This window comes from Ammospiza nelsoni, chromosome 1, assembly GCF_027579445.1.
Source record: "Ammospiza nelsoni isolate bAmmNel1 chromosome 1, bAmmNel1.pri, whole genome shotgun sequence".
Lineage (NCBI taxonomy): Eukaryota > Metazoa > Chordata > Aves > Passeriformes > Passerellidae > Ammospiza > Ammospiza nelsoni.
Window position 1 is genome coordinate 153,897,249 of NC_080633.1, and position 23,993 is coordinate 153,921,241.

A 23,993-nucleotide genomic window follows, 5' to 3' on the forward strand; every position below is an offset into this window, starting at 1 on the left:
CCCCAATTCCACTACCCACTGATACACTTTGTTCTTCCAGTGCACCACAGCAAGCTTTCAGTTGCTGGAACACACGCCTGGATCCCCCAATGCAGGTGTGTCTGTGATTCTGACACAAAGCCCTCCTGGCTGGTGTGCTCACTTTGGCTGGACACCAGTTCCTCCAGACCCTCATCATCTCCCAAGGCCATTTTCAGATCTTCCGGAGGAGGTCCATTTTTCTCTTTTTGTGTGTCCTCAGAGTGGAGCACACAAATCCAGTCTCCTCATAGAGCAGCAGAGGGGCAGAATGTGCTGCCCTCACTGTAGGGATAACCCCAGGGCTTGGGGGATTTTTTTTCAGCTTATTCCTGTGGCCAGGACATTTCCAATTCCTCATAATTCCATTTTTTAATATTTTTAAATTATTTTTATAGAGTAATGGTTTTTATTTATTCATTAGTGTAGAGGTAGAGAGCCATTTTTTTAGTAATGTTTAAGGTTAGTTGAATAGTTTTGAGTTTAGGAAATTGGTTTGATATTTTTTACTGGTTTTTATGATTTGTTGTGTGGGTTTTTTTATAGTTGGTTGTTATTTTTGATTAATTTTTATAATGTGGTAAGAATTACTTGTAAAAAGTGTATTTTTGTTTTTTTGTTGGTAGATGGCTATATGGTGATGTTTTTTTAGTCTGTTTGTTTTTATTAGTGAGATTAAAGTTTTTATTTTTTTGTTAGATGGAATTATTTTTAGAATTTTAGGGTGATTTAGGATTTATTTAGAATTTTGTGTGTAAGTGTGTGTAAGTCCTTCTCCTCAGGGATGCTGTTAATTTACTCATTACCCATCCAACATCCATTAGTGAGATTGATCCAATCCAGGTACAAAACCTTCCACTTGGCCCTGTTGACCTTCACGAGCTTCACACCAGCCCATCTACACAGCTTGTTCAGAACATTCTGGGTGCCATCCATTCCCTCCAGAGCATAAACCACACCACTCACCTGGGAGTCATCCCCAGTCTAACCAAGGGGACACTCAAACCCACTCTCCATGTCCCTGACAAAGATGGGAAGTTGCAATGATTCCATTATCAATCCCTGTGGGCCACCACTCATCCCTGTTCTCCACACTGGGACATGGAGTGACCACAACTTTTCAGTGAGACCATCCTGCCAATTCCTTATCCAGTCAGAGGTCCAGCCATCAACTCCAGCTTAGATACAAGGATGTTGTCTGGCACAGGAACAAAAGTTTTGCACAAGTCCAGATACAGGATCCTGGTTCTCCCTCTCTTCATCCACCCATAGTGGAACCAATACCAACCCACTAAAGCTGTCGCCAGTGTCAGATGGACACGGCCTCAAGAGAAGAAAGTGGAATTTCAGAGCAGTTTGATGCAAAACATTCCCAACCTCATGACACAGCAGGCTCTGCCAGGCAACAGCTTCTGCCTGGAAAATATGCCAGTGTCATAGACAGAGGCTGTCCCAAACCTTCACCCACGGATCATCCTCAAGGCCATACTCTTGATCTCCTCAGGCAGAGTCTTGTCTTCCCTGATCCCAGTAATCCATAGATGAAGAGTTCTCCAATATCACCAGAGCAGAGGGGCAGAACCTTCTGCACCGGGATTGGAGCAATCCCAAACATGCAGGGTAAAGGAGGGGTGATGAGAGGACTGAGAGCAGCCCCAGGGAGGAGCACTTGGGGTGTTGGATGAAGAATTGGATTTTTCCCAGCCATGTGCACCCACTGACCAGAAACTCCTCCTGTGTCCTGGGCTCATCCCACAGTGTGGGCAGCACAAGAGAGTGGGGAAATCTCACCCTCTGCTCTCCTGCACTAAAATCAGAGTTCAGTGTTGAACTCTGAGCCCATAAAGACAAGGAATACATGGATGTGCTTCATAGGGTCTGAGGAAGGGCATGGAAGATGAAGAAGGACACAAGCAACTGCTGTCCACAAAAGTGAACACACCATCCAGAGAGGCTTGGACCAGAGGCAGGGATAGATCTACATTAGTGTATCCAGGTCTGTGATCCAGTAACTGAAGGATTTGTGGGATGCACTGGAAGAGCAAATTGTGCCACCTTATACTAGAATAGGGAAATAAATCATAAAAGAGGACCTGGAGCACTTTTTCACCAACTCCAATGGATGCTGGAACCCTGGCAGAAAGCTGAGTGAGACTGGAAGGGTCTTGGCATCAGAAAGAAGAAGAACTCAACTAAAAATGTGATGCAGGAAAACTTTATTGAGGTAGAAGAATGAGAGCCAATAAGCAGCAAATGGAAGAGAGCCAGGCTGAAGTGCAAGTAGGGTGACCATCAGCCAAGGTCCTTTGCTTGGAGGAGGCTTTGCCAGATCATAAATGCCTTCCTGCCCCACAGTGGGACCGTGGTGTACCAAGGGCCCTTAGCAGATGTAGCTGCCCCTTCTGCCATAGCAGCCCAGGCCTCCCAGGCCATAGCCAAATCCACGGCCACAGCCAAGGCCGTAGCCAAGGCCAAAGCCACCAAATCCGCCAGAGATGGGCTGTCCCTGGGCATTGAGCTCAGTGCCCAGAGCAGCGGAGGAGGTGGATCCGACGGCGGTGTTCTGGGGGAAGGAGGTCATGATGGGTCCTGGCAGGGTGACCAGCACAGGGGAAGGGTTGATGATGACGCGGGAATCCTGGCATTGCAGGGCACAGGGCTCGTTGCAGCTGTTGGCCAGCGGGGTGGGTCCACAGGGACGGCAGCGATTGTAGCAGGCCATGGGTGTGGTGTGGAGGGTGCCTGGAAGAGAGAGGGATAAAGCAGAGCGGGGATGTGGGGGACGTGAGGGGCAGTGATGCAGGAGGATAAGTGAGTGTGGAGGTTGTTGTGGGGCTGTGGGGAGGCGCGAGTGCTGCTGAGACTGGGGCTCAGTGTTCTGGAAGAGAGGGCCCAGGGGTGCAGGAGCAGGAGGGTCAGGGTTGTGAGGCTCACCTGGTTGTCAGCAGGAGCAAGAGGAGCAGGCTTGAGGAGAAGTGTGTGAGGGAGAGAGGCTCTGGGCTGGGTTTTATGCAGGTTCTGGAGGGGCGGGACAGCCTTGTCCCATGGCCTTGGGGCATTTTTGAGGCGGCAACTTTTGGCCGTCCCAGCCTGCTGAGTCATGAGGTAGGGAATGTTCTCCTTCATCCATTTCCACAATTCCTTATCCTGCTCTTGAAGCTGTGTCCATTTGACCTTGGCAGCAGCTTTCTAACTGGGAGTTGGTATTTGGGAGTATTTGACTGTTCCCTATGTGCCAGGGATGTTGAATAAACAGCCAGCACCCAGGGAAGGCGCAATGTCATCAGTGAGATCATCTTGTGGCAGTTGTGTTCTGTGGTTTGTGGGTGCCTTGTGAAGACTCTGTTCTGTGCCACTAGATGTCCATCAGTCATTGTGTTGCACCCAGGAATGCTGAGGGAGCTGCTGATGTCCTCAGAAGGTCACTCTGCAATAACCTGGAAAGGTCACAGTGCCTGAGAGCCCTTCATGATAGAGGAAAGAAATCTCCTCTATTCTGTGTTTTCAATGATATCAAGAAACAGGATCAGGGAAACATGAGGCAATCCAGGGTTGAACTTCTTCCACTGCACTTGTACTTTGAAATTTATACAATTTACACAACAATATACTCTGTCATTCAAAGTGTATTCCTTGACCTCATTCAGGAATCCAATAAACAACAAACGGGGCCCAATCCCTTTTTTCCCAGGCTGCTCTGTGACATCAATTCCTTTTTTCCGTGTTCAAGCCACAAATTTTCATAACTTATAATTAGTAAGTCCTAATGTGTTGTTCCTATGAGCAAACCCCAATAATTACTAACGGACAGCCAGTAAGCTCCTCTTTCCTTTTGTGTCACGGAGCAGTTGTTCCTCTGTGGAATTGTGCAATTTCATGTTCTGCTCCTGAGGCCATCTCCATCTGACCTTGGTGGTAGGCTAAGTTGCAAAAATTAGAGACCAAGGTGTTGATTGTGAGTGTCACGACTCGTAGAAGATTCAACCACAGCTTAGGAGATTTGGGGTGTCACCACTGAGGTCATTCTATGGCATATTGACAACATGTCCCATTTGCATTTTTGCCTCCTGCCTGAAAGAAATTCCAGCTCTCTCAGCTTCTCATCTTAAGGATCCTCCACTCCCATCAGTGCCATGGTCTCTTGGCCAACCATGTCCGAGGCCTTGTTCCACTGAGGAGCCCCAACAGTGGTGTAGAATAGGATGTTCAACTCCCATAACCATTTCTTTTCCTAATTCTGTCCTGGTAACTGCTGGAGTTTTCACAGCCAAGGCTACATGGGCACCTCATGATCTATTTATGGAATTTCAGCCCAGAGCAGTGACCATATCCAAGGTTGCAGAGAAGTAGGTTTGAACAGAAGGAATGGCTGGGGGTTATGTGAAGACATGAAATAACACCCAGATTCCTGTAGGCTTTGTTTGCCTCTTCAACATTCAAAACAAACCAGCTCCAATCCATTGACCTCTGTTTCTCCCAATTGAAATATGCAGTCAAGGTCAAAGGGACATAGATTAAAGGGAAGAACATAGAATTGCAGAAAATCACGAAGGAAAACACTCCCTACCTCATGACTCACCAGCCTGGGCCAGCCAAGAGCTGCTGCCTCAAAAATGCCCCAAGGCCATGGGACAAGGCTGTCCTGCCCCTCCAGGAGCAGCATAAATACCAGCACAGAGCCTCTGTCCCTCACACACTTCTCCAGACTTCTCCTCCTGCTCCTGCTGACAACCAGGTGAGACTCAAGCTTCTGACCCTCCTGCTCCTGCACCCCTGGGCCCTCTCTTTGGGCATGCTAGGCCCCAGCCTCAGTGGCCCTCATGCCTCCCCACAGCCCCACAAGAGCTTCCACAGTCTCTCACCCTGCTGACACTTCAACCCTCATATCCCCACACCTCTGCCCTGCCTCACCCCCTCTCTTTCCAGGCACCCTCCACACCACACCCATGGCCTGCTACAACCGCTGCAGTCCCTGCGGACCCACCCCGCTGGCCAACAGCTGCAACGAGCCCTGTGCCCTGCAATGCCAGGATTCCCGCGTCATCATCAACCCTTCCCCTGTGCTGGTCACCCTGCCAGGACCCATCATGACCTCCTTCCCCCAGAACACCGCCGTCGGATCCACCTCCTCCGCTGCCGTGGGCACTGAGCTCAATGCCCAGGGACAGCCCATCTCTGGCGGATTTGGTGGATTTGGTGGCTTTGGCTACGGCCTTGGCTATGGCCGTGGGTTTGGCTATGGGCTGGGAGGCCTGGGCTGCTATGGCAGAAGGGGCTATGGCTACATCTGCTAAGGACCCTCAGCATCATCCCTGACACAAACCACCCTCTCCCTGGAACTCATCTCAGGCATTGAAGATGCATCTCTGGGACAAGGCTTTCAAAGGGGCTCAGCAATTCCAGCTCCTGCTCTCAGGGCACCAAGCAAGGCAGTAGCCAAGGGTCCAGCCCAGGCTCTCTGCAAACTTGGCCCATCTGCCTCCTCCTCTTCTCCCTCTCTGTGCTCTGCATTGCCCCTTTGGCTCTGTCCAGCTCCTCTGCTGCAAACCCCTTCTCCCAAGCCAGAGACCATTGGGCACCTCTGCCTGGCTGCTCCCACTGTGGGGCAGGAAGGCCTTGGTGCTCTGGCAAAACCATCTGCAAGCAAGGGGCCTCAACTGATGGTTGCCCTACTTGCACCTCAGACCAGCTCCCTTCCACTGGCTGCTCCTGAGTGTTCACTGTTCTACCTCAATAAAATTTTCCTGCATCATAACCTCACAAGACTCCTTCTTCATTCTTCTCCCGAGACACTTTGAGGTTGTTGATGCTATGGGATTGTTGGAAAAGTGCTCCAAGACCTCTTGTAGGGATTATTTCCCCAATTCCACTACCCACTGATACACTTTGTTCTTCCAGTGCACCACAGCAAGCTTTCAGTTGCTGGAACACACGCCTGGATCCCCCAATGCAGGTGTGTCTGTGATTCTGACACAAAGCCCTCCTGGCTGGTGTGCTCACTTTGGCTGGACACCAGTTCCTCCAGACCCTCATCATCTCCCAAGGCCATTTTCAGATCTTCCGGAGGAGGTCCATTTTTCTCTTTTTGTGTGTCCTCAGAGTGGAACACACAAGTGCAGTCTCCTCATAGTGCAGCAGAGGGGCAGAATGTGCTGCCCTCACTGTAGGGATAACCCCAGGACGTGGGGGATTTTTGCTCAGTTCATTCACATTGCCAGGTCATGTCCAATTCTTCATCATTCAGGTTTTTTGTTCTTTTTTTTTGTTTTTTTTTTTGTTTTTTTTTTTTTTTTGTTGTTATTTTTATAGTGTATTGGTTATTATTTATTCATTATTGTAGTGGTAGAGCTTTAGGGGCTTTTTTCAGTAAAGCTTAGGGTTAGTTGAATACTTTTGAGTTTAGTAAGTTGGTTTGTTTTGTTTTTATAGTGGTTTTTGTTATTTGTTTTATGAGGTATTATATGGTTATTTTTTAAATTCAGTCTTATAATATGTAAAGAATTATTAGTAAAAAGTGTATGGTTGTTTTTTTGTTCGTAGTTGATTATATGGTGGTGGTTTTTTAGTGTGTGGGGTTTGTTTGGTTTGTTTTACTATTGAGATAAAAGTTTTTAATTTTTTATTAGTTTGCAGTTATTTTTAGAATTTCAGAGTAATTTATTTTATATATATGGGTGTGTAAGTGTGTAAGTCCTTCTCCTCAGGGATGCTGTTAATTAACTCATTACCCATCCAACACCCATTACTGAGATCAATACAATCCAGGTGCAGGACCTTCCTCTTGGCCCTGCTGACCTTCATGAGCTTCACACCAGCCCATATCTCCAGACTATCTGGAACGCTCTGGATGCCATCCCCTCCTTCCAGACAATCAAGTATACCACTCATCCTGCTGTTATTCACATTTTTTGCTGATGGGACACACAATTGCACTCTCCATGTCCCTGACACAATGGGAAGTGAGAATGGTTGAACACGAGTCTCTGAGGGTACCACTCATCCCTGTTCTCCACACACATACATTGAGCCCTTTACTCTTTCATAGCTCTTCCAGTGCAGCCATCTCACCCATTTCCTTCTTAACCCAATGTTCCAACCAACATCCACATCTCTCCAGCTTGGAGACAAGGATGATTTTTAGCAAAGGAGGAAATACTATGCACAGGTCCAGTTACATGTTATTGATCCCTCTTCCCTCATCCAGCAATGCTGGAACCAAATCCAACTCATCAAATCTTCCGCCAAGGTCAGATGGACATGGCCTCAAGAGCAGGACGTGGCAATGCAGATCTGAGGGAAGAAAAACCCTCCCACCTTTTGCCAGGCTGTGCCAGGCAAATCTGCTGCCTGAAAAAATGCCCTGGGATAACCGGCCAAGGCTGTCTCAAACCTCCAGCCATAGATCATCCTCAAGGCTGTGCCCTGGATCCCCTAAACCAGAATCTTGTCTTCCTTGTTCCCAGTGACCCATAGATTAAGAGTTCCCCAATATCAGCAGAGCAGAGGGGCAGAATCTGCTGCACCTGGATTGGAGCAGTCCCAAACATGCAGGATAAAGGATGGGTGATGAGGGGATTGAGAGCAGTCCCAAAAGGGAAGAATTTGAGGTGTTGGTGGATGAAAAACTGGACATGCCCTGACCATGTGCACTCACAGACCAGAAATCCGCTGTGTCCTGTGCTCATGCCCACAGTGTGGGCAGCAGATGAGCAGGGGAATCATTGCCTCTACTCATCTCTGGGGAGACTGGATTTCTTTGTTCAACTGTAGGACCCCTACAATAAATCATCCTTGCACGCCTCCCATTTCTAATCACAACAAGAATTCTTTGGTCCCTTCAAGCTCTTGTTGTTCCTGCACTGTTCTTGCTTCTTTAAGTCAGTGTCTTTCTTCTACTGTAAAGCCCAGCACATCACCCCAAATCAGGGATCCTTATCCGTATCCTTATCAGTGTGGAGACAGGAAGTGTCAGTCTGCTAGAAATGCTTTTCTGGAAGTTCTTTTGCTGCAAGGATGCATAGCCATGATAAGAAAGATATGGACCTGCTTGAGCAGATCTCTTACTGGGCTGAGGAGATGATGAGGGGCTGGAGCAACTGGTGTCCACCCTAAGGGAACACACAACCCAGAGGGGCTTGTGCCAGCAGCAGGGATAGACCTGCATTAGTGTATCCAGGGCTGTGTTTCTAGAAACAGAAGGGTTTGTGGGATGCAGTGGAAGAGCAAAGCATGCCAGTGGGTGGTTGAAGCGGGCAAATAAATCCTAAAAGATCTCTTATTACAATTTCTAACCCCAGTGATCTCTAAAACTCTGGGATATTGCTGAGACTGAAAAAATCTTGGGGGAAGAATGAAGGAGGATTCATATGAGGTTATGATGCAGGAAAACTTTATTGAGGTAGAAGAATAAAAGGTCCTGAGCATCCAGTAGAAAGGAACAGGCGGAGGTGCAAGTAGGGTGACCATCAGCCAAGGTCCTTTGCCCTCAGGAGGTTTTCCCAGAGCACCAAGAACATTCTGCCCCACAGTGGGAGAAGCCCACCAGAGGAGCCCATGGATGTCTGGCTTGGGAGAAGGGGTTTGCAGCAGAGGGAACTGGACAGAGTCAAAGGACCAATGAAGAGCAGGGAGTGGGAGAACAGGAGGCAGATGGGCCATGTTTGCAGGCAGCCCAGCTGGTCCCTTAGCAGATGTAGCCGCCCCTCCTGCCATAGCAGCCCAGGCCACCCAGCCCATAGCCAAATCCACGGCCATAGCCAAGGCCAAAGCCACCAAATCCACCAAAACCCCCAGAGATGGGCTGTCCCTGCACACTGAGCTCAGTGCCCAGAGCAGCGGAGGAGGTGGATCCGACGGCGGTGCTCTGGGGGAAGGAGGTCATGATGGGTCCTGGCAGGGTGACCAGCACAGGGGAAGGGTCGATGATGACGCGGGAATCCTGGCATTGCAGGGCACAGGGCTCGTTGCAGCTGTTGGCCAGCGGGGTGGGTCCGCAGGGACTGCAGCGGTTGTAGCAGGCCATGGGTGTGGTGTGGAGGGTGCTGGAAGAGAGTGGGTGAGGCACAGCAGGGGGTGTGGGGATGCAAGGGACAGCGATTCAGGAGGGTGAGAGAGTGTGGAGGCTGTTGAGGGGCTGTGAGGAGGCGTGAGGGCTGCTGAGGATGGGGCAGAGTGTGCTGGAAGAGAGGATTCAAGGGTGCCAGAGCAGGATGGTCAGGGGAGTGAGGCTCACCTGGTTTTCAGCAGGGGGAGAAGGCGTCAGAAGAAGTGTGTGAGTGTGAGAGGTTCTCGGCTGGCTTTTATGGTGGTCCTGAAGGGGCGGGACAGCCTTGTCCCATGGCCTTGGGGCATTTTTGAGGCAGCAGCTCTTGTCTGGCTCAGCTTTGGGAGTCATGAGCTGGGGAGTGTTTTCCTCCATGTAGTTTTGCGATTTCATGCCCTGCTCTTGAAACCATTTCCATCTGACCTTGGCAGTAACTTCATTGTGTTTGTATTTCGGCCATTTTGATTGTTCCATGTGAGTCAGGGAGGGCTGAATAAACAACCAGAGCCCAGCAGAAATGCCATGTCATCAGTGAGGTCATTTTGTGGCACACGTCCTGTGGTTTGCAGATGCCTTGTGAAGACTGGGACTCTGTTCTCTGCCACTGGATGTCCATCAGCCATTGTGTTGCATTCAGGAATGCTGAGGGAGCTGCTGACGTCCATGGGAGGTCACTCTGCAAGAGCTGGGAAAGGTCCCAGTGCCTGGGAGCTCTTCTTGATGGATGAAAGGGACCCCATGCAGTTTTTTCTTTTCTAGGATCAAGAGAAAGGATCTGGAAATTTAAGCCACGATAGGTTGAACTTGTTCCAATGCTGTGGTCTATTTGGATTTCTCAACTTTACATGGAAATATACTCTGTCATTTAAAGTGTATTTCTTTACCTCTTTAAGAAACCAAATAAACAAGCAACCAATGATGCTAGACCAGGTTTTGCCCAGGCTGCTCTCTGGTGTGAATTTGTTTATTCTACCTTCAAGTCCTATGGTTTCATAACTTATATCCTGTCAGATGTAATGTTGTGTTCCTGTTAGGAACAAACACTAATTGCTACTGAATGGTCATTGTCATCCTATTTCCTCCTGTCATGGTGCTGGCGTGTCTTTGTGGAATTCTGTGATTCTGTGTCCTTCTCTACAGGCTGCGTCCATTTGACCTTTGCGGAAGTTTTTAATTTTGAGGAGTAGAGGCCGAAGTATTGGTATTGGAATATGGTATTATTGGTTGGTATCAGGCACGTAGAATATGACAACAAAGCCTACAAGAATTGGGGTGTTATGATTGAGGTCATTCCATGAAACACTCACAACATCTCCTTTGTCCATTCTTCCCTTCTCACAAAAATAAACCTTGTGTGTCTCCCATTTCTAATCACAAGGATTCTTTGGTCCCCTGAATCTCTTGCTGTTCCTGAACTCTTCTTGCCTCACTAAGTCCATGTCTTTCTTCCACTGTGAAGCTCAACTCATCACCCTAAATCAAATATCTTTATCTCTGAAGAAACAGGAATTATCAATCTTCTAGAAACCCTCTTCCAGAAGTTCTTTTGCTGCAATGATGCATGGTGATCTCTTGAACATTTTGGTCTCTATTGGTGTCCCTCTTTTCGTGCATATTTTCTTACCTATTGGTGACAATAATGATGTTCTCACATCTCCAATTAACCCCCAACCCCCAATTCCTGCTGGCCACACTTCTCTCTGTGCAGCCCAGGAAATGTCTGGTGGCCTGAGCTGAAAATTCATTTTGCTGTTTTTTTTAAGATTTTGGTCCACCAGAACCCTCAGATCATTCTCTGGTGGAAGCGCTCTCAAGGATTCCCTCTCCAAAGCTGTGCTCATATCTGGGACTGTCCCAACCCAGGTACAGGACCTTGAACTTGGAGCTGTTGAACCACAAGAGTTTCTTATGTTCTCAACATACCCAGTGTCCGTCCTGATGGGATCCCTCCATGTTCTTGTGTCAACAGTAACACTCAGCTTTGTGGCACCTGCCAACATGCTGGGGGTGGTCTCAATCACACTGCTCACCTCCTTGATAAAATATTCAAAATCACCAAAATGACTGTCCAAGGCAGAGGCCTGGAGGCTTCATCACTGGCCTCTACCTGTACATAGAGCCACTGACCATCACTCTCTGTCTGTTCCTCATCCATTCATTAGACCTCATTTGAAACCCACATGTCTGCAGTTCAGAGATAAAGATGTTATGTGGGACGGTGATAAAGCCCTGACAGAAGTTCAGGATGATACCAGTTACCCTTCCCTTGGCACCCAAAGCATTCTATCAGGGAAGGACCTTCTGTTCCTGGTGGAGCATAGATGGATCTTGAGGTCATCATCTACTCTTTATTGTAAAAAAAAACTTCAGCAGTTTCCAGGACAGGATTAGGAACAGTAATAAAGCATATTGAGGGAGTTGAACATCCTGGTCCCCAACACAGGTGAGGCTACATGGACACAAACATGGTTGACCAAGAGCAGTGCAGGGCCACCATGACACTGATGGGAGTGGAGGATCCTTGAGATGAGGAGAAGCTGAGAGAGCTGGGACCTCTGCCAGGCAGGAGGCAAGAATGCAAATGGGGCTCACTGTCAATATTCCATGGAATGACCTCATTGACAACACCCCAGTGCTTGTAAGCTTTGCTTGAATCTTCTCTGTGTCCTGGCATGCAACATCAACAGCAACACCATGGTCTCTAATTCTCGCAGCTAGAAAGTATCACCAAGGTCAGGTGGAGATGGCCTCAGGAGCAGAACATGAAATTGCACAATTCCACAGAAGAACAACCAAACCATGCAAAGAAGGAAAGAGGAGCTTGCTGGGTGTCCATTACTAATTGTTGGGTTTTGCTTAGAGGAACAAAACATTAGGACTAATGATTATAAGTTATGACACCTTGTGGCTTGAATGTGGAATAAGTGAATTGATGTCACAGATCAGTTTGGGAAAAAAGGGATCAAGCCTGGTTTGTTTTAATTTATAGGATTTCTTAATGCAGCCAAGGAATACACTTTAATTTAGACAGTGTACATGGCTGAGTAAATTTCAGAAATCCAAATAGACCATAACAATGAAACACATTCACCCTAAGCAGCCTCTCATTTTCCAGATTCTCCCTCTTGCTTACATAGAAGACACAAGAGAACAAACTCTATTTCAGAAATCAGGAGGAGCTCCCAGGCACCAGAACCTTTCCAGGATATTGCTCAGTGACCATCCCAGGGCATCAGCAGCTCCCTCAGCATTCCTGGGTGCAGCACAATGACTGATGGACATCCAGTGGCACAGAACAGAGTCCCAGTCTTCACAAGGCACCCACAAACCACAGGACATGAGTGCCACAAAATGACCTCACTGATGACATCGCATTTCTGTGGGGCTCTGGTTGTTTCTTCAGCCCTTCCTGACCCACATCTAATAATCAAATCTACCCAAATGCCAGTTCCTTAAGCTGCCGACAAGGTCAGATGGACATGGCCTCAAGAGTTGGATATGACACTGAAGTGTTGTGGGAACGAAAACACACCCCACCTCATGACTCACCAGGCCGGGCAAGACCAGTTGGCTGGTGAATGCCCCAAGGCCATGGGACAAGGCTGTCCCACCCCTCCAGGAGCAGCATAAAAGCCAGCCCAGAGCCTCTCTCCCTCACACACTTCTCCTCAAGCCTTCTCCTCCTGCTCCTGCTGACAACCAGGTGAGACTCAATCCCCCTACTCTCCTGCTCCTGCACCTCTCCCCTCTCTCTTCCAGCACACTCAGCCCCAGCCTCGGCTGCCCTCACGCCTCCCCACAGCCACACAACAGCCTCCACACTCTCCCTCACGGTTCTGCATCACCACACCTCGCATCCCCACACCCCTGCCCTGCCTCAACCCTCTCTCTTCCAGGCACCCTCCACACCACACCCATGGCCTGCTACAACCGCTGCCGTCCCTGCGGACCCACCCCGCTGGCCAACAGCTGCAACGAGCCCTGTGCCCTGCAATGCCAGGATTCCCACGTCATCATCGACCCTTCCCCTGTGCTGGTCACCCTGCCAGGACCCATCATGACCTCCTTCCCCCAGAACACCGCCGTCGGATCCACTTCCTCTGCTGCTCTGGGCAGTGAGCTCAGTGTGCAGGGACAGCCCATCTCTGGCGGATTTGGTGGCTTTGGTGGCTTTGGTGGATTTGGCTATGGCCGTGGGTTTGGATATGGGCTGGGAGGCCTGGGCTGCTATGGCAGAAGGGGCTATGGCTCCATCTGCTAAGGACCCTCAGCACCACCCCTGACACCAACCACCCACTCCCTGCTATTCATCTCAGGCATTGAAGATGCATCTCTGGTCAAGGCTCTCAAACAGTTTCAGCAATTCCAGCTCCTGCTCTCAGGGCACCAACCAGGCAGAAGCCAATGGCCAGCTCAGGCTGCCTGAAAACATGGCTCATCTGCCTCCTGCTCTTCCTCCATTCCCTGCTCTGCATCACCCCTTTGTCCATGTGCTGTCTCCTCTGCTGCAAACCCCTTCTCCCAAGCCAGAGACCATTGGCCACCTCTGCCTGGCTGCTCCCTCTGTAAGGCAGAAAGTCTGGCACAACCTCCTGCAAGCAAAGCAGCTCGGCTGATGGTTGCTCTGCTTGCACCGCAGACCAGCTCCCTTCCTCTGGCTGCTCCTGAGTTTTTACTCTTCTACCTCAATAAAGTTTTCCTGCATCATAACTTCAAATGAGTCCATCTTCTTTTTTCTCCCAAGATGCTTCCAATCCCTTCTCAGTGCTGTACCAGGGTTGTAGAGACCACTGGGGTGGGTGAAAATGTGCTCCAAGATCTCTTTCACGTGTTACTTCCCCAGTTCTCTACCCATTGGCACACTTCCCTTTTTCAGTGCATTCCATCAAACCTTCATCTACTGGATCACAGGCTTGGATACGCTAATGCAGATCTATCCCTGCCTCTGGCACAAGCTCCTCATCATCCTCCAGGTTCTGTGTCCCTTTGGCTGGACACCAACCTGGCTGACTCTCATCCTCTTCCAGGCCTCCATGCACTCAAGCAGGTCCACGTCTTTGTGGGCTCAGAGTTCAACACAGAATTCTGATTTTACTATTTTACTACAGGAGAGCAGAGGGTGAGATTCCCCCAATCTCTTGTGCTTCCCAAGCTGTGGGGATGAGCCCAGGACACAGGAGGAGTTTCTGGTCAATGAGTGCACATGACTGGGGCATATCCAATTCTTCATCCAACACCCACAGTCCTCCTCTTTTGGGCTGCTCTCAACCCCCATATCACCCATCTTCTATCCTGCATGTTTGGGATTGATGCCTTGTGAAGGCTGACCTAGAACAGAGACTACATGAAGCTAAAAAATAAAGTAGGTATTTATTAGAAGGCTTTAATGGATACACCTTGGGAAGCACAAGAGCCCAAACAGGGCTACACCCAAGATAAACCCAAAATTGTCACAAAATAGATGATTGGTCACAGGGTCTCACAATTTTATATGTTCTGGTCCATTTGCATTTTGGAGTTTATTGTCCAATTACAGCTTTAGCTTATGAAATCCCATCCTTCTTGTTTTTGTCTCTTCAGTCCACCATTGTTTATGCTCTTGAGGCTGAGATTTGGAACCGTTGTCCTTGGTCCCCAGCTAGAGAAGGAATTGTTTTGTCTCCCTACTCTGTGAAGAGCTTGCCATCCCCTTATATGAAGCTCCAAAGTGCACACTAAAGCAGTACAGAATCTGAAAAATATAAATACTGAAACCTGAGGCATCAGCTACATTTCAGATAAGGGATATTCTGCCCCTCTCCTCTTCTTTGCTCACACTAGAGAACTGTGTTTATCTCTGGTTTACTGGGAATAAGGAAGACAATCTGTTGGATAACATCCAGGGTATGACCTTGAAGATGATCTGGGGCTGAAGGTTTGGGACAGCCATTGGCCATGACATTGGGACATTATTTCAGGCAGCTTCTCTGTCAAGTCATGATGTGGGGAGTGTTTTGTTCCCCTCAGCTTTCTAGCTATTGGGGATGTGTCTGTCTGACCTTGACAGGCAGATTAAAGGTGTCCATTGGTAGTCCATTAAAAAGTGGCACCTTTTAATGAGCTGGGATTGGTTCCAGCCTTGTTGGATGAGGGGAGAGGGAACAATATCACATTCCTAGACTTGTGCGCAGCATTTGTTCCTGTGCTAGAAAGCATCTGCACATTCACTCTGGAAAGATGGGGAATTGTGGTTGGACCATGTGGTGGATAAGGAATGGATGGGATGGTCTAACTCAAAGGGGACAGTCTAAGTCAAGCTGTTGTGGCTCCATGTGTGTGGAGAAAGGGGCTGACTGGTGACAGACAGAAGCTCCTGTTTGTTGGGAAGGATGAATGTTTGACAAGAAAGTCTCACAGATATGTATGCTTAGCAAAAAGATTTTTAAATGTAGAGTTTGATGAAGGAATAGAGATGGAAGCAAGTTTTGATATAGAAGAAAAGAATTGTTGAGCTAGTTTTACTGGATAACTAAGGAGGCAAAGGGTGTGTTAGAAGGGGTTTTATGACTTAGAGCAAAGGATAAACTCACTTTAAACAAAAAGATGTTTTTACCAAGAAGAAAGATAGCACAAGCAAACAAGTTAGCAAATTTTGCAAGTAGAAAAAAAGTCTCAGAATTTTTTACTGCAAGAAAACTGTAAAACAACTTTTAGCTTAAGTTGTAATGTACTAACTTTAGGTGATTAGAGAATAAACATGAATATAGTAATTATAGTAGTTAAGCTATAGATATAAGTTAAGGTATAGATTGGTTCTACTGTATTAAGATGTTCAGCAAAGAAAAGTATATAATTCATTGTAACTAAAACTAAAAGGTCTTTAGGCTTGCTTGCAGCTGGAGCTGGCAGCTGTAGGTACAAGCTCTGTCACTCATGACTTAATAGTGCTGTAACATCTTAGACGTAATAAACTGCATTTTGAAGAGCCACCCGGAGTCCCACATCTCTCATTTAAGCTCTTACACCTATTGGGAGCAGTATTATTTCCCATTTTTCTCAGGGACATGGGCGGTGGAATTGAGTGGGATGTTCAGCAAAATCAGTGGCCAGAATAAGCTGAGAAGTGCAGTTGGCTGTCTGGAGGGAAGGGATGGTATCCAGAGGGGCTGGAACAGGTTGGGGCAGTGGGATGTTGTCAGTTTCGTGAAGCTGAATGTGGCCAAGTTGCACTTGGTTTGGAGCAATGCCAAACATGGCTGTAGACTGGATAATGCAGAGAGTTGAGAGCAGCCCAGAGGAGAAGGACCTGGGATAGGAAGGAAGGACAGAGAAGGAGAGAGCAACTCACTAACTGTCCATTGGTAATTACTCCTTTTTGCTAATATGAGCATAATATTACATTTACGGGATATAAGTTATGAAACTCTTTGGCTTGAATGCAGAATAAATGAATTGACATTACACACACCTTGGAGAAAAGGGATGGGCCTGCATTTGTTGTTGGCTATTGGATTTCTCAATGAGATCAAGAAATACACTTTAAATGATAGAGTGGCTTGTTGGGTAAATTTTAGAAATCTAAATGGACAATAACATGGGAACAAATGCAGCCTGAACAGCCTCTACTTTCCAAGATCCTCTCTCGATTCCATTCGAGACACAAGAGCAAGAGCCCACTTTCATCCATCAGGAGGAACTGAACATGAAGAATTGAACATGCCCTGGCCATGAACACTCACAGACTAGAAACTCCCCATGTCCTGGGCTCATCCCCACACCATGAGCAGCAGTGAGAGGGGAATTCTCTCCCTCTGCTCTTCTGAGACTGGAAATGTGTACTCGGAAGACATGGACATGCTCAAGCAGAGCTGTAGGTGACCCTGGAAGATGATGAGGGTCTGGAGCAACTGGTGTCCAGCCCAGGTGGAAACAAGATCCATACACATCTTCTATCAGAGGCAGGGATAGACCTGCATTTGTGTATCCAGGCCTGGGATCAAGGAAGTGAAGGGTTGGTGGGATCCAAGGGAAGAGCAAAGTGTGGCAGCGTGTGCCCATGAAGAGGACAATTCACAATGTACAATGCGAAAGAATTTTATTGAAGCATAAAGAAGAGTAAAAGTCCTGAGCAGTAAGTGGAAGAGGCGTGGCTGAGGTACAAGAAGAGCAACCACCAACCAAGGCCCCTTGGCTCGGAGGTTTGGCCAGAGCATCAAGGACTTCCTGCTGCACAATGGGAGAAGCACAATGGTGGAGGTGCCCGAGGGTCTCTGGCTTGGGAGAAGGGGTTTGTCCAGAGGGCACAGGACAGAGCCAAAGGGTCCATGCAGAACAGGGAGTGGGAGAAGAGCAGGAGGCAGATGGGCCATGTTTGCAGGCAGTGTGGCCTGCTGCCTTGCTTGGTGCCCTGAGAGCAGAAGCTGGATGTGCTGAGCACATTTGAAAGCCTTAGCACAGAAAGGCATCCTAAACGCCTGGGGTGTGTTCCAGGGAGTGGGTGGTTGGTGTCAGGGGTGGTGCTGAGGTCCCTCAGCAGTTGTAGCCATAGCCCCTTCTGCCATAGCAGCCCAGGCCATAGCCATAGCCCTGCCCATAGCCGAATCCACGGCCGTAGCCAAGGCCGTAGCCAAAGCCACCAAATCCCCCAGAGATGGGCTGTCCCTGCACACTGAGCTCAGTGCCCAGAGCAGCGGAGGAGGTGGATCCGACGGCGGTGCTCTGGGGGAAGGAGGTCATGATGGGTCCTGGCAGGGTGACCAGCACAGGGGAAGGGTCGATGATGACGCGGGAATCCTGGCATTGCAGGGCACAGGGCTCGTTGCAGCTGTTGGCCAGCGGGGTGGGTCCGCAGGGGCTGCAGCGGTTGTAGCAGGCCATGGGTGTGGTGTGGAGGGTGCCTGGAAGAGAGAGGGCTAAGGCAGGGTGGAGGTGTCAGAGTGCGAGGGACAGTTATGGAAGAGGACAAGGGAGTATGCAGGTTGTTGTGGGGCTGTAAGGAGGTGTGAGGGTTGCAGAGGCTGGGGCTGAGCGTGCTGGAAGAGAGGGCCCAGGGGTGCAGGAGCAGGAGGGTCAGAGGATTGAGACTCACCTGATTGTCTGCAGGAGCAGGAGTAGAAGGCTTGAGGAGAAGTGTGTGAGGGAGAGAGGCTCTGGGCCGGCTTTTATGCAGGTCCTGGGTGGGCGGGACAGCCTTGTCCCATGGCCTTGGGGCAATTTTGAGGCAGCAGCTCTTGCCTGGCCCAGTTTGGTGAGTCATGAGTTGTAGAGTGTTTTCCTTCTTGCAATTCTGCAATTCCATGTTCTGACCCTCAGGCTGTGTCCATCTGACCTTGTCGGCAGCTTTTAATTGCAAGAATTAGTGACCATTTTCTTGTTGCCGCTGCCTTTCAGGACATGTAGAAGATTCAAACAACCCTTAGGCCAACTGATGTGTCATCGATGAGGACACACCATGGAATAATGACACCATGTCCCATTTGCCTTCTTTGCTCCTGTTTGAAAGATCCTTCAGCTCTGTCAATTTCTTGTTTTAAGGGCACTCCTGTCCCATTGGTCTCCTGGCACTGCTCTTGGTCAACCATATCCATGCCCTTGTTGTACTCTGCAGCTCATCAGTAGTGCACGACAAGGCAGTTGACTTCCTCATCTTCCTCACCTTTCTTGTATTGCTTTTGTTATTACATATTTCCTAATTCTCTCCCAGTAATTGCTGGAGCTTTTTACATCAGAGGATCAATGGCCACCTCACAATCCATTTATGCTCCAGCAGGATCACAAGGTCGAATGCTATTTTTGACAAGGAAATGGCAACCAGTGTCAAGTTCCTGGAATTCTATTGAGCCCTTAAACCAGTCCCACAGGACATCCTTATCTTTACGCTGCAGACATATAGGTTTGAAGGGTTGACTAATGAATAGATGACTAATTGTTCCCCTCATGCTTCTTCTCCTCCTCCTCCATGAGGTTTCCTTTCCATGTGTCAGGCAGAGCCCAACAATGGGATCCCACATTGTGACCTTGCTGGGCCCAGCTGAGACAAGAGCTACAGATGAACCCACACCAGACTGTGAGGAGCACAGGACACCTGCCCAAGTCATACGGATTGCTTTCCCATCTCCAATGGCAAAGGCCATGAATGTAGACAAGCCTGGAGAGATGCAGCCAAGATAGGGAGGAAAAGAACATGATCAAAGGTGCAGATGCTCCCCTCCAGAAAAACTGTGAAGATTAGTGCAGCCTAAAAAGGGGAGCTGGGGTTGTTTAGCCTGGAGAAATGGAGACTCAGAGGTGACCTTATCACTCTACAACTTCCTGAAGGGTGTTTGTAGCCAGATGAGGGTTGGTCTCTGCCACCAGGTTCTAACAGAATGAGGGGACACAGTCTCAAGCTGCATCAAGGAAAATATAGGTTGGATAATAGCAAAAAGTTTTCACTGAAAGAGCAATAAAGTACTGGAATGGTCTGCCGGGGGAGGTGGTGGAGTCACCATTCCTGGATGTATTTAAAACAAGACTGGATGTGGCACTCGGTGCCATGGTTTAGTTGAGGTGTTAGGGTATGACTTGGACTAGATGATCTTGACGGTCTCTTCCAACCCAGTAATTCTGTGAGTTCTGTGAATTCCGTGAATTCTATGAGAAGCTCCATGAGGAAATGAGGTCCCTCTTCACCACACGCACACAAAACACAGCACACCAGTGCTGTGGGGTGACCTCACTGATGGCATGGCATCTCCACAAAGCTTTGGTCACATCTTCAATCCATCCTGACATAAACCATCAAGACCAACATTTAACCTCTAATACTCACACTTGAAAGCCGCCACCAAGGTCAGATGGACACGGCCTCAAGAGAAGGATGCGGAATGGCAGAATCACACAAAGGAACACCAGCACCATGACAGAGAAGGAAGGAGCAACTCACTAACTGTCCATTAGTAATTAGTCCTTTTTGCTAATAGGAACAAAACATTACATTTACAGGATATAAGTTATGAAACTCTTTGACTGAACACAGAATAAACAAATTGATGGCACACACCAGGCTGGGAAAAAAGAGATGGGCCTGTATTTGGTGTTGGTTATTGGAATTCTCAATGAGATCAGGAAATACACTTTAAATGATAGAGTGGCATGTGGGTAAATTTTAGAAATCTAAATGGACAATAACATGAGAACAAGTGCAGCCTGAACAGCCTCTACTTTCCAAGATACTCTCTCAATCTCAATCTCAATCTCAATCTCAATCTCAATCTCAATCTCAATCTCAATCTCAATCTCAATCTCAATCTCAATCTCAATTCAAGACACAAGAGCAAGACCACACTTTCATCCATCAGGAGGAACTCTCAGGCACTGGGACATTTCCAGGTTATTGCAGAGTGACCTTCCCAGGACATCAGCAGCTCCCTCAGCATTCCTGGGAGAAACACAATGACTGATGGACATTCAGTGGCACAGAAAAGAATCCCAGTCTTCACAAGGCACCCACAAACCACAACACACAAGGCCCACTGATGGCATTGCACCTCTGCTGGTCTCTGCTTGTTTATTCAGCCTTCACAGACATGTATCTAACAATCAAATCTACCCAAAGATCAGCTCTCACTCTAAAGCTGCCTCCAAGGTCAGATGGACACAGACTCAAGGGCAGGATATGACACTGCAGAATTGCAGAATGGAAAACACTCCCCACCTCATGACACACCAGGCTGGGCCAGTCAAGAGCTGTTGCCTCAAAAATGCCCCAAGGCCATGGGACAAGGCTGTCCCACACTTCCAGAACCAGCATAAAAGCCGGCCCAGAGCCTCTCACACTCACACACTCCTCCTGACGCCTTTTCCTCCTGCTCCTGCTGAATACCAGGTGAGTTTCAAGCCCCTGACCCTCCTGCTCCTGCACCCCTGCCCTTCTCTTCCAGCACACTCAGTCCCATCCTCAACAGCCCTCACGCCTCCCCACAGCCCCACTACAGCCTCCACACTCCATCACTACCCCTTGCATCCCCACACCCCTGCCGTGCTTTACTCCTCCTTTCTTCCAGGCACCCTCCACACCACACCCATGGCCTGCTACAACCGCTGCAGTCCCTGTGGACCCACCCCGCTGGCCAACAGCTGCAACGAGCCCTGTGCCCTGCAATGCCAGGATTCCCGCGTCATCATCAACCCTTCCCCTGTGCTGGTCACCCTGCCAGGACCCATCATGACCTCCTTCCCCCAGAGCACCGCCGTCGGATCCACCTCCTCCGCTGCTCTGGGCACTGAGCTCAGTGTGCAGGGACAGCCCATCTCTGGGGGATTTGGTGGCTTTGGTGGCTTTGGCTACGGCCTTGGCTATGGCCGTGGATTTGGCTATGGGCTGGGCTATGGCTGTGGGTATGGCTATGGCCTGGGAGGCCTGGGCTGCTATGGCAGAAGGGGCTATGGCTACAACTGCTAAGTTCTCTCAGCACCACCCCTGACACCAACAAACCAGTCCCTGGGACACTTCCCAGGCACTGAAATGCATCTCTAGGCAAAGGCTGTCAGCTGGCTCAGAACTTCTAGATCCTGCTCTCAGGGCACCATGCAAGACACCAGCCAAGGGCCCAGCCCAGGCTGCCTGCAAACATGGCCCATCTGCCACCTGCTCTTCTCCCACTCCCTGCTCTACATCGCCCCTTCAGCTCTGTCCAGTCCCCTCCAGACAAACCCTTCTCCCAAGCCAGAGACCCTCAGGCACTGGCACTCCGTTGGGCTGCTCCCACTGTGGGGTAGGAGGGCCTTGGTGCTCTAGCCAAAAGTGAAAGCCAAGGATCTTGGCTGATGGTCACCCTCCTTGCACCCCCTACTTGCCCTTCCCTTTCCCAGTGGATGCTCACAACCTTCCACTGTTCTTTTAGCTCAATAAAGTTCTCTTGCATTACAGCCTCAGATGTCTCCTTTCCTTCACTGACACACACAGGCACACTTTGCCTTTCTGGTGCATTCCAGACTTTCCTTGCTTGATCCCAGGCCTGCATACACTAATGCAGGTCTACCCCTGTCTCTAATAGAAACCATGTAAGAGTCTTGTTGTCACTTTAGCTGGACACCAGTTGCTCCTGAGCCTCATCATCTTCCAGGGTCATCTACAGCTCTGCTTCAGCAGGCCCGTATCTTTCATATCCTCAGGTTCCCAGAGTTGAACACACATCTCCAGCCTCTGAAGAGCAGAGCAGAGGGGTCAGAATCTCCCCTCACCTGCTGCCCATGCTGTGATGATGAGCCCAGAACATGGAGGAGTTTTGGTCTGTGAATGCACATGGCCAGGGCATGTCCAATTCTTCATCCACTGACACCCCAAGTCCTCCTTGGGCATTCTCTCAATCAACTCATTATCTATCTATTACCCATTTCTAAGATTGCTACGTGTCTGAGGGGACAACACTGCCCAGCTCATTGTTTAGGATGTTGAACAGAGTCGGCCCCACGGATCCAACTCCTGGGCTGCAGTACTGGGGATTCATCTCCATTTGCACTTTTGGCCACTGACCAGACACCTCTGGCCTCAGCCCCTCAGCCACTCTCAGGCCACTCACTGTGCCCTCAGGGAACCTGGACCTGCTCAGCTGCTGTCAGAGTGTAGAATGGGAAGGAGTCTTGAAGGCTTCACAAAAGGGTTGTGTTCAACAGCAGCCACAGCTCTCTCCTCATGCCCAGGCTGAGTCACTGGCACAGTGCAGACACACAGCTCAGCCAAGCACCATTTCCTCAAGGGAAATCCTCCAAGTGAAGTGGCCTCAGCTCTGGGCTCTTGCCACATCTCAGGCCCCAAAGGCCTGGCTCACCCCACCCCTGTTGCTGCTCACATTTTCATGAAGGGCAAATTCTTCCTGAAAAGTTTGATGGAGTTCCAGCACTGGTGAATGACGGAAGAGCAACTGATATCATGTACATGGACTTGTGCAAAATCTTTCTCCTGTGGCAAACAACATCCTTATCTCTGACCTGGAGGGATGTGGAGTTGACAGCTGGAACATCAACTGTGGGGTGGAAAATGGACAGGATGGTGTCACTCACAGTTGTGGTCAGCAGCTCCATGTCTGTGAGGGGAACAGGGATGAGTGGTGACCTACAGAGGCTCGTATTGGGACCATTACCACTTCCCATCTTTGTCAGGCGCAGGGAATTGAGTATCCCCTCAGCAAGAATGAGAATGACATCAAAGTGAGCAGTGTGGTTGATTGTCTGGAGGGAAGGGATGGCATCCAGAGAGCTCTTGACAGGCTGGGGTGGTGTGATTGTCATGAAGGTGAACAGGATGAAGTGCAGCATCCTAAATCTGAATTGGAGCAATCTCGGTAATGGATATTGGATCCATACTGAGATCCTTGAGGAGAAGGACTTGGGATGTTGGTGGATGAAGAATTGGACATGCCCTGGCCATGTGAACATGACAAAGAGAAACTGCCCATGCCATGGGTTCATTGCCACAGTGTGGGCAGCAGGTGAGGAGGGAATTCTGACCCTCTGCTCAGCTCTGGTGAGACTGGAGTTCTGTGCTCAGCTCTGGAGCCTCAAGGGTAAAATTTACTGTTGGAGTATTGTGACAGTGTTCACAGGGGTCCAAGGATGAGGGAAGAGACAAGGATCTGACTCCATGTTTCAGAAGGCTTGATTTATTATTTTATGATAAATATTATATTAAAACTATACTAAAAGAATAGAAGAAAGGATTTCATCAGAAGGCTAGCTAAGAATACAAAAGGAAGAAATTAATAACAAAGGCTCGTGTCTCAAACAGAGAGTCCAAGCCAGCTGACTGTGATTGGCCATTAATTAGAAACAACTCTATGAGACCAATCAAAGATCCACCTGTTGCATTCCACAGCAGCAGATAACCATTGTTTACATTTTGTTCCTGAGGCCTCCCAGCTTCTGAGGAGAAAAAATCCTAAGGAAAGGTTTTTTCAGAAAAAATTATGGCTGC

At 48.9% G+C, this 23,993-nt stretch overlaps 3 protein-coding genes and 3 pseudogenes across 3 annotated transcripts; 3 read left to right on the forward strand and 3 right to left on the reverse strand.

Annotated features, from left to right (window-relative positions):
* Nucleotides 1-2,398: 2,398 nt before the first annotated feature.
* LOC132076863 (feather beta keratin-like) lies at nt 2,399-3,005 on the reverse strand. The gene is made up of 2 exons (XM_059478245.1): nt 2,968-3,005; nt 2,399-2,774 (listed from the first exon to the last, which is right to left on the reverse strand). The coding sequence occupies exon 2, from the start codon at nt 2,738-2,740 to the stop codon at nt 2,399-2,401; it is 342 nt and encodes a 113-aa protein (XP_059334228.1). The 5' UTR covers nt 2,741-2,774; nt 2,968-3,005.
* A 1,626-nt stretch (nt 3,006-4,631) lies between these two features.
* On the forward strand, nt 4,632-5,312 carry LOC132077418 (feather beta keratin-like; annotated as a pseudogene).
* A 3,389-nt stretch (nt 5,313-8,701) lies between these two features.
* On the reverse strand, nt 8,702-9,369 carry LOC132079394 (feather beta keratin-like; annotated as a pseudogene).
* Nucleotides 9,370-12,639: 3,270 nt separating this feature from the next.
* On the forward strand, nt 12,640-13,322 carry LOC132074908 (feather beta keratin-like). Its single transcript, XM_059474988.1, has 2 exons — nt 12,640-12,749; nt 12,944-13,322. Exons 1-2 carry the CDS (start codon nt 12,640-12,642, stop codon nt 13,320-13,322), a joined length of 489 nt encoding a protein of 162 aa, XP_059330971.1.
* Nucleotides 13,323-17,569: 4,247 nt separating this feature from the next.
* Nucleotides 17,570-18,181, reverse strand: LOC132080397 (feather beta keratin-like). The gene is made up of 2 exons (XM_059483549.1): nt 18,137-18,181; nt 17,570-17,944 (listed from the first exon to the last, which is right to left on the reverse strand). Exon 2 carries the CDS (start codon nt 17,915-17,917, stop codon nt 17,570-17,572), a length of 348 nt encoding a protein of 115 aa, XP_059339532.1. The 5' UTR covers nt 17,918-17,944; nt 18,137-18,181.
* A 2,600-nt stretch (nt 18,182-20,781) lies between these two features.
* Nucleotides 20,782-21,482, forward strand: LOC132074968 (feather beta keratin-like; annotated as a pseudogene).
* The last annotated feature ends 2,511 nt before the right edge of the window (nt 21,483-23,993 follow it).

Excerpts from the sequence above, each read along its gene's own strand:
- LOC132076863 (XM_059478245.1), bottom strand. The coding sequence starts at position 2,740 with ATGGCCTGCTACAATCGCTGCCGTCCCTGTGGACCCACCCCGCTGGCC.
- LOC132074908 (XM_059474988.1), top strand. The coding sequence starts at position 12,640 with ATGCCCCAAGGCCATGGGACAAGGCTGTCCCACCCCTCCAGGAGCAGC. Across the intron at positions 12,750-12,943 it reads TCAAGCCTTCTCCTCCTGCT|CCTCTCTCTTCCAGGCACCC; the intron begins CCTGCTGACAAC and ends CCCTGCCTCAAC.
- LOC132080397 (XM_059483549.1), bottom strand. The coding sequence starts at position 17,917 with ATGGCCTGCTACAACCGCTGCAGCCCCTGCGGACCCACCCCGCTGGCC.